Source organism: Zonotrichia albicollis, chromosome 1 (assembly GCF_047830755.1).
Source record: "Zonotrichia albicollis isolate bZonAlb1 chromosome 1, bZonAlb1.hap1, whole genome shotgun sequence".
NCBI lineage: Eukaryota > Metazoa > Chordata > Aves > Passeriformes > Passerellidae > Zonotrichia > Zonotrichia albicollis.
The window spans coordinates 49,888,700-49,901,672 of NC_133819.1; the positions used below are offsets into that span (position 1 = coordinate 49,888,700).

The 12,973-nt window shown below is 41.3% G+C and overlaps 1 protein-coding gene across 2 annotated transcripts in view; it reads right to left on the reverse strand.

Annotated features, from left to right (window-relative positions):
- The window catches only part of FBXL2 (F-box and leucine rich repeat protein 2), a 53,026-nt gene extending 40,317 nt beyond the window's left edge, over window positions 1-12,709 (reverse strand). Inside the window, exon 1 of one of the 2 annotated variants that reach the window (XM_074541132.1) lies at window positions 12,344-12,709. In XM_074541132.1, coding sequence (XP_074397233.1) covers window positions 12,344-12,346 — 3 coding nt within the window. In that variant the 5' untranslated portion in view covers window positions 12,347-12,709. Of the gene's footprint in view, window positions 1-11,935; window positions 11,987-12,343 lie in introns of those variants that run through there. The other variant, XM_014266238.3, reaches the window with a different exon arrangement.
- Window positions 12,710-12,973: the final 264 nt, after the last annotated feature.

Sequence of the window (12,973 nt, forward strand, 5' to 3'; positions counted from 1 at the left end):
CTACTGTTTCAATTTTGACACAGATGTCTTCACCCACTACCTCTGTGCACGGCTATCCACAGCTCTAAAGACAATAAAGCTGTCAACTTTCAGTAGGACTGACAAGTTTAATCAAGCTTCCTTTTCCAGCAACTGGAGCAGCACTTTTATTCACAGACTGGGTACTACAGATATTCAAAGCATCAAACAACCATGAAAACATATTTCAATGGGACAATTCCAGCTCCTTCAGAGGAGAGGCATTGGCTTTAAGCAGTTCCACATGGCTGACCATAGGCTCAGCTTTGCTCTGGCTGTTTTATATCCAATACCCATTGCTGCTGATACTTTCAGCCTTTAGGCTGAAATACATCATGTACATCAATGACATTTTTAGAACTGGTTGACTGCTTCTGACTTTGACAACTCATAGGTTTATGAATTATCCATATGTGTGCCATTTTTACATTACACACTACTCAAAATTTGCAGTTTGGGGCCTGAAAACAATAGAATATATTGGGATTTTTGTTTTAAAGAAGAGACTGTATGCCTGATTGTGTTTACAGCAGAACTCATCCAGAAAAAAGGGGCATATATGCCACCCTCATAGAAGTTAGGATCACTAAACAGTCAAGTAAGGAAATATTCCTGTGCATTGTAGGTTAGGAACATAAGGCACAGAAAAAGGATGTCACCTCTGTGAGAGCATGCAAAGTCTGTGACAAAACAGACAAGTTAACTTACATCTCATTAGTCCTGGTTGAGAATCTGAACATTCAGTATCACAGAGCTAAAAATTCTCTTTTAACTTAAAATATTCCATAGCTGCAGACAATGCCTCAAAAGTTATATCATCTAGCAGATATATATATGAATAAGCATATATTTTTAAATAAAGCTACTTTGCAGAGTGCTACTAGTTTACATGTGTGCTGTCACTTTGCCTGTGTAAAAAAATCTAACTATGCTTTTTTTTTTGCACTACAGATTCTCAAGTACACAGTAACATGGATATATATATATATGAAGATATATTTATACACATACATATATATATATATGCTCATTGTGTGAGGATAGCACAGGATTTGAGTTAGTAAGGTATGAGGCAAGTTGCTCTGAAGACCTGAGCATGCATTATAGCTCTCTGTGTTAAATAGTATTTTCAACTACTCATCAACTGAAGTGAATTGGTTACAAATCACAGCACAGTAGTAAGTATTGTCCCTCCAAGGCCAAGCTGAAAAGCTAAACCTACAACCAAACCAGCAACTATTAGGAAAAAAGCTTATCATCTTTATGTTTATGTAAGAATATTCTAAAGTTAAAGTTGGATGGACAAACTATTTTGAATACATGACAGCTTATCTGATCAATATGGTTCATTTAGGAATCCCAGCTAAAACTGGAAAAAGCACAGCTTTTACTACGTAGTACAAGATGTGTGACTTGCCCAGCCACACAAAGTACCACACCTGCTACACCAGCCACAGATCAGGCCACAAACACATTCAAAGGTGGTTTCCCTCAAACAGCAACTTTTGTGTGTTCTTCTACGTACTAGCAGCAGTTCTCATATAATAATGTATTATTATTATTATGGAATAAGCACATTTAGAACAATGGAAGTGTCTCTTTAAAGTACTCTGTTACTCTGTGAAAGTTTATCAGCCTCCAGAGCCATATTGCATTTGCATCTCAGAAAAAGAGAGAGGCTGCTTTAAAGGCCCCTCAATAAGTTTCCCCCTAGCAGAGAACAGACACAGGACAAATGGAGGAGTCATTTTCTAGATTAATATTTGTAACATGGTTTCAAATACGTGCAAGCAAAGAAAGAAGATAGAAGGTGCAAATAACAATAAATTCATTGTTTGAACAGTTTTTGATGATTTAAAACTTCCATTATTGAAGCAAGAACCCTAGTACATTCATGTATTGTTATTTTTATTTTTTTACTTAATTTTTATTTCATAACCTCTAGTTTTCTGTTTCTATTTATTAAAAAAAAAACACCTCACCAAAAGCATTCTGTTAAGGAAATGTGTGATCACTGTAACAATATTATAGTATTCTTACCAAATATAATTTCTTTCCTTAACTTACAGATCATGCTGACAATGACATGCCCTCAGAATACCTGTACACAGTAATCCAAACTAACAATTAAGAATACCCTGAATGTAAAAAGAATATTTCTCCTCTCGTTGCTTTAGTATTTGGTAGCAAGTTTGACTGTGTTAAAGATAGGGCATTTCAAACTCTACAAAAGTATGGTTTTACCTGTATAAAATCCCCAAATACACACAAATCTGCGCACAAGGAAAAAGGACGTGATTGAACATGTGTAATAAATGTTACTCCAAAATCAGTTTCAAATTTCCTGTAAACACAAGAAGAGTTACAGAAGACCTTTACATTCTAAAAGAATTGCAAGAACAAATAACACAAAACAAAATCCACAAGAGAAAACTGTAATTCCTTATTACTTGGCTCTTGAGCCATTTCTTACATTCCCTAACTGATCTCTCTTGGTAATATCTTCATTGTACTTTTGGAAGATTGGTTATGAGCTAAAAAGGCAGTATTTTCTTTAAAAATTACCTGAGAACTTCTTACATTTAATTTCTTTAGCAACAACATTTTTTAAATTTCTTTATAATATAAACAAAACACCCGTTGTGTAAATCTGTGAAACCCAGAAAGGATGATTTCTCCATTTGAATTCCCTTTCCATATTATTAAACCTACTAATTGCCACTAGTCCTAGAACATTACTTCTTAGCACACCATACTTAGCATGCCACCATTGAAAGCACCACATTAATCTCTTCTGGTCTAGCAGCTAGCGATAAGGGTCTCCTGTTTTCATCAGAATTAATGGGATGAAGAAATCTTTCCTGATAGAGTTATTTCAAGATCAATATAAGGTTATACTACTAATTTTGGTGACAGTCCTTATATATATATATTTTTTTAAGCATGTAATTTCAGTTGTCATTCAGTCTTCTATTGAAGAGGACTATTTTCTTAACAGATGAAACAGTTTTGGTAGCAGCTCATCCATTATGGCTCAGTTCCACTGAGATATTTATGTATCTAATTTCCACTGAAATCAGAGTAGATAAGGACTTTCAACATGTCAACTTCTCAAATCAAAAGTTATTAAAAACCCAGACTCTCAAAAATAGCCTTGCTTAGTAGCCTGCTAAAGGAATTATGGGCAAAAGTAGGTTTGGGGAAGATGAAGTGTGAAAGACTCTAAAGAGCATCAGCAAAAGGCAGATATACTGAAAACAAAGCTGAAGTATTTATCAATTCAGGAATAAAACCAACATTGGGTCATTTTCACCAAAGAAGAAAATAGGCTGGAATTAAATCCATATATTTCCATCCCTTCTATGGTTCCCTTCTATTTAAATTGTAAATACAGTCATATGTATAAAGCATCAAGTCTTTCAGGTTTTCACAGGCAAGAACAATTTTTATTAAGTATTATCCATGCAGTAATAGGCATGGTAAAACCAAATTTTAAAGGAAAATCCTGAGAAAATAAAATTCAGGTTTTATTCAGTACCTTGACACGCAGATTTTTGTTGCCAAACAAAACGCAGCAGCTTGCTGCACACCCCCCCTCCTCTATTGAGACACCTAATTGTTGCCTGTGCAGTTTTCTTTTGCTGTGGTATTGAAAGCACCTGGTGCTATGGTGGTAGGAAAGCCACCAAATCGGCTTTGCTACCCAGAGCAGCTCACCAGCAAACTAAAGTAATGAATGGCACCCTAAAAAGCTCTCTATTTAAACACACTACAAAAATGGAGGAGGAAGAAGAGGCAAAATAACCTTCCTTTACCATAAATTTCAGATTGTTACACTCTAGCATAAGTGTATAAAATTCTTTAATGCTCAGGGAATTGCTGCTAGCTAGGGCTTCCTCCAGAAATGTACAATCAATGCATCAGACAGGCAGAGCCATTTAACACCATGCAAGTGGCAAAACGTCTCCAGGCAACAAAAGGAGCGTTAGACAGGATATACATTGCCAACAGAACTGAAGAAAGTGATATTGAAGACACAACAGCTGATGACACAGGACTGCTGCTAAACTAGAACCTGTGGTAAAGCTTTCTGGATAATCAATAAAAATTATAACACACCAAAATACAATGAAATACAACCCCATCTTGTCCAAGCTTGTCCACAGCACAGACAGACTGGCAAAATCTTTTATTTCAACAAACAGATACTGTCTGCCCTCCAGGCTCTTGTTCCTATGCTCCAGCTGTTCACCCTGCTCTGGCTCAGGCTATGCCTTTGTGCATGTTAAAATTCAGCCTTCCTGGCCTGCTGTGGTTGCTGACATTTTCTTCCCTTTGGACACACACTGCTAGAGCCTAGGGCATGGTCTTCAGTAGCCTTCCAGCTTCCTCCTGGCTGCCAGATACCCTCTGGATCTTTTGTACTGGTCTTTCCTTGGGGTATTTTATGTTCTATGTTGTGATGACAAATTGACTGAACAAAAGCAACACCCCACATCAGATACTTCTGTTCTTATTGTGCTGGTCATCTTAAAGAGTTAAGGCTGACATCCAGAGAAGATCAAATGCACCTGAGCATATCTCTCTATTTTTCCTTAATGTTTCCCAATGACCTAAGGCTGCTTATAAGCGCCATAATGCTTTTAAAATTTCCCCAGAATAAGCACTGTTTAACATAATAAAACCTTCCAGGCAGAAGCAGCTGGCCACACTGCCCACTTTGCTGCTTGATTCTCTTCCAGAAAACCCATCATTCCTGTTTTGCCAGCACTGGTATTCATACCACATCATTCACATTTTATTGGAGGGCATCAGCCTGGCTCCCAAGGCCCTGTTCTTACTGGGTGACAGAACAAGCTCACTTGTGAACCTCAGAGCTGAAGTCCACAGCTGCACAACTCTACCTCGAGGCTTCTGGTTGCTCCAACTGGGAGTGCCTCTCAGTGCAGAGCAGGAGGTGCTTGGAGGTTGCCCTTCCTGCTGCCTCCAGCACACCAGCCCATTGTTTGCTGCTCAAACAGCTCTCAACACCCTTTCCTGTGTGTTTTCCTCAAGGACAGTCACCTATTGCCAACAACATATTTGGAAATCACTGCTCAAGCCTTTTAGAGAGTACAGCTTCATTCCTGCAAGCAGCCAGGGTATTTAGGTCTAACAGGTTAACCTGACCTGCTGAGATGCCCATACCCTAATGCAAGACTCATCCTGTCCTACTAAGTCACCAAGGAGACAGCAATCCTCTGACTCCAGTGGGACAGCTCCTATTTTTGCTGGTTAGAAAGGGGAAATCCAATGGTTTGCAGATTAGTGATTGATCTAATTACTTGCAGGCCTAAAATTCAGTTGAAAGATAACATTTTATCAATACTTGCTATCATGTAGCTGGTGTTTGGTAGCCAGAACGGCAGAAAACATTATGCTTAATCCAATACCTCACTAAAAGAAAGAGGCATTACACTTTATTGGCAAAAAAGGTTTGCAAGCTCTGCTTTCCCTAAGCTACTCTGAGATAGGAGCTCCATGGAAGACTTAATCCTTCATTCAGGTTCACCCAGCTCATATTTGCCTTTCAAGGCACTTAGTTCTAACCATTACCAGAGACGGCAGAACAAACCTAAACCACAGAGAAAAATAAACTACTCCTTACCTAATCTTCCATGACTAGAGACTAGTTCAGATCAGGAAAGAAAAATAAATAAAATAAACAAAAATCCAACAACTACCACAAAAACACTAAGAAATTTGAAAAAGCTGTTTATTGTATCCCCGTATATTCTTTAAACATATGCAGAGACAGCTGAAAAAACAGGTTTGACGAAGTTTTATCCTCATCATCTGTTAGTCATATACTGATTGGCAAATCTTTCTTTCAATTTGCTTTCTCTGAAAAAAAAAATAATGATTGAACATTTCCTTTTTCGGATAATTATCCATTACTTGTCTTTTAAGATTATATCCTTCCAAACAGTACATGATGATGCATTTAGACATCATTCCTAAAAATCTAAATTAAAATAAGCATTTAATTAGCAGTCCAATGTATAAAGTACTTTGAAGTGTAATATGGGGAAATCCATATCATCATCTTTATGGGCTTGGAAAGCAATAGACCCATTAATTAATGGGATAATGGCAGAAAATTAAAATCAGATGGATGAAGCAGTTGTTGCCTGTAACCCATCACAAGGGTACAAAAGTAGCCCCTCACAATGTTCATTACATATCACACAGATTCTCTATTTCTTGACCAGGTAAATGACAAATCCCTCTTTAAGCATCAAGCAGAGTCTCAAATGGAATTTGCAAAAGCCTAAGTTTGAAAAACATGAGAAAGATTTTTTTCTTTAACCACCCAAGTAACTTTGAGACTCTAAGCAAAAATACTGGAGAAGATTCTAAGGTAGTTTCCATCACAACATCTACAAGGACTGTGTGCTCAAATGAATAATTGTGTAATCACAAAAATAATCCGGCTGATGTCACGCCATTTTGTAGAAACAAGCTATAAATACATGTTCTCAAAGGCTTTCAGAACATGATATGTTCCTGAACAAAATCACTCCAAGAGAAAAGTGTCCATTCATTTCAATGTAGCAACATTTGCCTAGGGACAGCCATGTCGTTTCAGCCATCCAAATTTAATCCACATCATAGATTCAGAGCCCTTAGGAGAATACCGATCAAAACTTCTCTGAATCCCCACTTCTACACATAGCTGTTTTTATTGACATATATATGGCTAAGTTTTATTCCCAGTCTTCAATATCAGCACACAAGCTAACAGGCTGATGGCACTACAACAGAGACCTGAAATCCTCCTGGAGTGTTCACAGGGAGATTCTTCTGCAAGTCCATTTCCTCAGAGTTTGCACCATTCTAATCTGAACTGACAGAGTCCTCCCTGCAGTCACGCAATCCCATATCCAGAAAGGCAATTCTCCTCATTGCACTCAGCTCAAACTGTAAATGAAATCACAGCTTAAGTACTGACTGCATGGTTGAAGCAGTCAGAACCCTTGTTCTAAGCACCTGTGGAACAGAAATTTTGAGTACTAATCCTCCCCCTCCAAACTGCTCTTCAAAAACACATTTGAGACATAAAAGGTATGGCTTATTACAGAAATGGCTCTACAGTTTCTACAAAGCCATTTCAAAGCTCTGCTTGATCTGCCTCATAAACACTATGCCAGAACTGAGGTTTTTCCTAGTACTGAGCATGAAATCTTTACTATGAAGGGCAAATCTTCTCTGCAAGGCAAATCTCCCTAGAAAATGAACAAGAAAGAAACAAGGAAAAAAAACTGCTTTGTGGCTACATATGCCATATATGTAGTGCATAATTAATAAAAGCTACCATACTTTAAATGCATTATTAATAAAAGTTTTCAATTATGAAAGACAAAACTAGGTACCTCTTCATGGTTACAAGCAGTAATTACACTTGACTTCAAAGGAAATAGCACCATAGTAGCATTTCCAAAACCCTTTTTCAAACTGTTTCAAGAAAGGTAATAGGTCGAGATTTAGAAGAGAAACTGGAGATTTAGTATTTGCCAAAATGTAAGTTTCTGCAGAAATAAAATTATCTTGATACTTTTGTTTCAGAAATAGTTCTGAAAATAGCCTATAATCTGCAAGCACACTTAGACATTTGCCCCTTAATATTTATATAACTACCATGTAACATCAAGCTATGATATGGAAATGCCCTTTCTCTGTGAAGCTCTGACCTCAATTTCAACCTCTGACGACTGACAAACTTGACATACTGGTAGAGTTTCACATTTATGCAGATTTGATTATGTCCTTGTCTCCTTGATTTAAATTTACAGAACATACTGGGTAACCAGCTGAACAGCAATCAAATCCAATGAAAACCAAATTTACTGTTTCCTTCTGCCTACCAAGGAGAACACAGGAAAACAACGGAATAGAAAGAGAAGAGTGTAACAAGAATTAAGGTAAATATTTTGAGTGCTGCAGCTCAATACCAAATATTGAGTACTTTCTTGTGGGCTACACAGCAGGAGTTTATAGCTCCAAACAGTCAAAAATGTGGAAGTACACAGAAGGGCAAATTTCCAGTCCTCCTCTAGCAGTGGCTCCTCCAATGCAAAGATAAAAAGCCAGGGGGACTCCCTCAAGAAATTGGCTGTAGTTGATTTTGTCAGCTGAGGTGCCCTTGTGCCAACTCTTGCTGCATTTCCATTACCTCCCAGTACCAAACAGAAATTATTTTACTCCATTTAAACATTTAAATTCATGCTGTAGTTTTGTTTGGGATGGGTTTTGTTCTGTTTTGGTTCAGGTGGATGGCGGCAGATGCTAAGAGGAAGGTAATTTGAGACAGCAAAAATTAAGCATTTACAGATCCTGTGCTTACTTTTCCTTGACCAGGTACATAAAAAATCCCTCCTTAAGTATCAAAGGTAAGTTGCAAAAGCCTAAGTTCAAAACACCTGAGAAAGATACTTTCTATTGACCTGTCAGGAAACTTTGAGACTCTACAGAGACATACTGAAATAGAATCTAAGACAGTTTCCACCCCAAAATAATTCACAGGGACTACAGTTGCATTAGAATTAATTTTGTCACAAAAATAATCCATTTGGTTTCACACAGTGCTGTAGAATAGCACTATATATACAGATTTTCAGACATTCAGAGTACAGCACATTTTTTTGAAAAATTAGGCTGAGAAAAATGTTTGATCTTTACAAACCATTTGTTCTTCAGTCTCAAGAACAATTAATTTAAGCTTTGAGAGATATGCAAGTCATTTATTGATCCTGAAAAAAATGGAATTGACAGAGGAGATACCAGTATATAGCAAATTTTAAGTTTACCATTATACATTTTTAATGCCTCATGTATACATTTTTCTACATTTTTAAGAATGCAAATCTGCTTATCACCATATAGCATTTACTCTGTGTTTACAACCTTCATTCTCAGAAGCTTTACAAAGAATGAGAATGTCCCACTCTGCATTAAAAGTTCAAGTGGGAAAGTTGTTTTGTAGAAGCTCAGGGAACAGCTGGACTCAAGCTCCATCCCATTCACGTCACGTATGATGAAAAATTTTAACAGTTCTTGCATTGTCCTAAAACACATGGAGGGGTTAAAACAAACCAAACCAATCCAAACAAACCCAAACCCACAAACAAACAAACAAACAAACAAAAAAAAGCAGAACTCTATGGAGAATATGGATCACCTTCCTAAAGAGATTATTAGAAAGAATGAAAGTGGATGTTGTGGCTATTGTCTAAACTAGCTTGAGGGAGAACTCCTTGGTGTCACAATTTCATCTGGTTTTGTCCTACTTAGCATATCCCACTTATGTGCATTTCTAATTCAGTAGAAAGACTACCAGAACTGCCAGTTGATAACAATTTACATTAAATTAATACAGTTATTCTGACTTCTAAATGATGAAACAGCTGAAGTACTGTCAATGTGTAGCCTTCTGCTGGGATTCAGATCAATATTGTCCCAGTGCCAAGACTAGTACTACTTTTCTACACCTACCTAAAAATAGTTGCCATGCTTCACAGCAAACCTGACTTTTATTAGCAATTTTCCACATCTGCTAGCCCCATGTTATCCCTCATTTTAACTAGGATGACCAAATACTCCAGTCTGTTGTAAAACAAGTAAGCAGTAAGCTAATAGTCCTTCTGATTTTTAGAAACATTGATATTCCCTGTACGAAAAGGTCTGGTGTTAATTGCTCAAAATTAATTCTATGAAGCTATGAAGAATTAAGAAGGACAGAACAATTTGAATAGGACTAACCCTGTAAGACAGGAAAATTCGAATTACAAGCATGCATTGAATAAAATACTTGAAAAATTTTAAAATAATACCAAAAATGGTGGTTACCAGCTTAACAGCTGTCAAGTGCAACTAAGAAGCTGCCCAATACAAGAATCTGCAGAGCAGATGGTATAATTTCTGAGATCTCCCCTGTGCAATTACAGCACCAATGCTGCTTTGCAGTATGTCTGATGAGTTTAGACTGTTAAAGGTATCTCATTGGGAATGTCAAAATGGACCACAAAGAAAATCTCCATGCCTGGAATTTGGTGAATGGAAAATATTTATTTACAGATTAATAGAATCATTAAGAATGAAAAACATCTCCAAGATTGAGTCCAGCCTCTGTCCGAATACCTCCACATGGTGAATGAAACCATAGCTCTAAGTGCCACTGTAGTTTCCTGAACACCTCCATGGATGTTAAGCATTCCAATGCTTAACAAGTCTTCCAGTGAAGAAATTTTACTGTAGGTCCAACCTGAGCCTCCCCTGGTTCAGTTTACAAACATTTGGTAAGTTGTTTTTCAGTCTGTAATCGATCTTAAATTTAGAAGATGAGAGAAATCCATTTTCTTGAACTGACTTAAGATACTACACCTTCTCTTAAGGAATATTAATATGAAGAACATGTCACTGAGTCACATCACAATCACTCCACCATGCTATGCCATCCACAGCCTCATTCATGGAGGTTTACTCCTCCTTGTAGCAACAGATACATCCTAAGGCCTTTGCAAAGCAAATCCAAACTGATTCTACACAGAAGAATACTGCAATCATGCACAGTCTATCCATATTTTTATTCCACCTCACATTTTAGTTTTCAAGGTTGCTTTGTTTGGGTTCAGAACATGCAGGCTAAAATTGGGAAGGAACAGAAGGCAATGTGCAGGGGAAGAAAGAGAGAGTGCATGAACAAGCCTTCATGTAAAGGACAAAAAGTTGCAACACCACGGGAATGCAGTTCTTCCCTTTGTGAGGCTGAGCACTCCCCCTGCTTCCCCAGAACCTGATCCAGAAAACCCACTAGCCCTACACACACGGAAATACAGACATGAAGTGACTGCCTCAAAACACTGTGTACTTCCTCATGCGGGAAAGGCCAGCAACTGTGCCTTCCTGCCGCATCTATTGTTGTAACTATCACTGCGAAGCACTAAGGCATCAGACAATTAAGTTGTAATTGAAAACAGGGCTCAAACCAATCATCTTTCCAAACATGCTGTGCCTGTCCCTACACACTCCCCCTTACGTGCCTTGTCATCTTCCTTGCACAAACATCTGATGCATCTGTGCCCTGCCACTCGTGGCACACACGAACTGTGTCACATCCCCACAGAGCAAACCACAGCCACTCTTCCTCCCCACTGCAACCCTCCTCACACCTGTGCTCCGTGTCGTGCCGTCCCCACGTACAGGTGACACAAACCTTGTGCCCGCCACACTCACCCCATAAATCTATTACAAATGCATCCGTGCAAACACATCACAACATCACAGCCACGCAGGCTCACACACCCAAACCACTGCTGCTCTGTACACACAAATACCATACCCTGTATCTGCTACGTATGTACAGGACTACGGATAATCCTTGCCCCACCCATAGCATACGTGCCTTTAAAAATATCCACAGATTATGCCACACCCAATATTCACTATATATACACACAGGAACAAGCCCGTACCAGACAGCAGCAGGCAGACACGGCTACATACATACGGTGCCATGTCATGGCCCTGCACACAATGTCACATCTCTGCTACAACACAAACACACCATACCCGGAGCAGATACACACAGAAACACAGCATTACGCTCATTGTGTATCTGCTATGTGCACACATCCCAGGCCACACCCTGACTCACGGCACATGCATACGGATACAGCACAGCGCCCAAACCCAGCATCCCGCGCATCCCCACGGTGACACCCCATCCCTGCCCTGCTCACCGACACACGCCCTGGCTTTTCCTCTCGACTTTATAAGGGGCACGACACACCTTCAGCATTGCCCGGCCGCCCTACACACCCATATAAACACACCATGTAAACACACCATCCCTCCTGTGTTATCCAGGCGGACAACACACCTGACTCGCGTCACACGCCAGGCAGAGCCCTGCCATGGCTGCTCCGGCGCTACACGGGAGGAGGAGGAGGCGGCAAGGCGCCCGTCACACCTCGCCCCAGACACGCAGGCATGTGCCACAGCGCGGCCCCACCTGCTCTGGGCAGACAGACATGGGGGCAGACAGACAGACAGAGGGACAAACAGACACTCTTCTTTCTCTTCGTCTACAGCGCGGGTGGGCGCAGCCCCGCGCCGGGCCGCACGCCCGGCCCCACATCCGCGCCCCGCGCTCCCCCGCCCGCCACCCTCGCCTCGGGCTGAGCCGCCCGGCCCCGGGGCCGCTCCGCACGGCCCGGCCGGCACTCGCTGCCCGCCCCGGGCGGCCGGGCCAGCCCGCTGCGGCGGGGCCGTGCCGCGGGCTCCTCACCATGGCAGAGGCGCGGCGGCGGCGATCCCGGTTGTCCCGGCGACGAGGAGCCCCGAGGAGGGCGCCAGGTGCCCCCGCCGCCGCCGCTGCCGCCGGAGCCGGGGCGGGGCCGCCGCGCGCCCGCGTGACCGGCACCGCCCCTGCGCCGTGGGGCCGGCCCGCCCCGCGCCGCCTCCCGGGGGAAGGCGCTGGCGGCCCCGAGGGAGCGGCCCTGAGGGCGGCGGAGGGGCCGGGGCGTTGCCCGCCCGCCGTCCCGGGGCTCTGCGGGGTGCTGCCGGTGCTGCCAGGTGTGGCTGCGCCCTGCGCCGCCGTCTGCAGCCTGGATTTGTATTGGGCACAGTGATCTCCTGCAGACACCGAATCGTGGAATCGTCAAGGCTGGAAGGGACCTTGAAGATCATCAGGTCCAACCATCAACCCAGCGCTACCACTGGAACCGCTAAACCGCTAAACCACATCACCCAGCGCCAGATCCAGACACCTCTTAGACACCTCCAGGGATGGGGACTCCACCACCTCCCTGTGCAGCCTATTCCAATGCCTGACCACACTAAGAGTGAATTTTTTATTTTCTAATGTCTAGTCTGAATCTCCCTGGTCTCAGCTTCAGGCCATGACACCTGGGTGTCT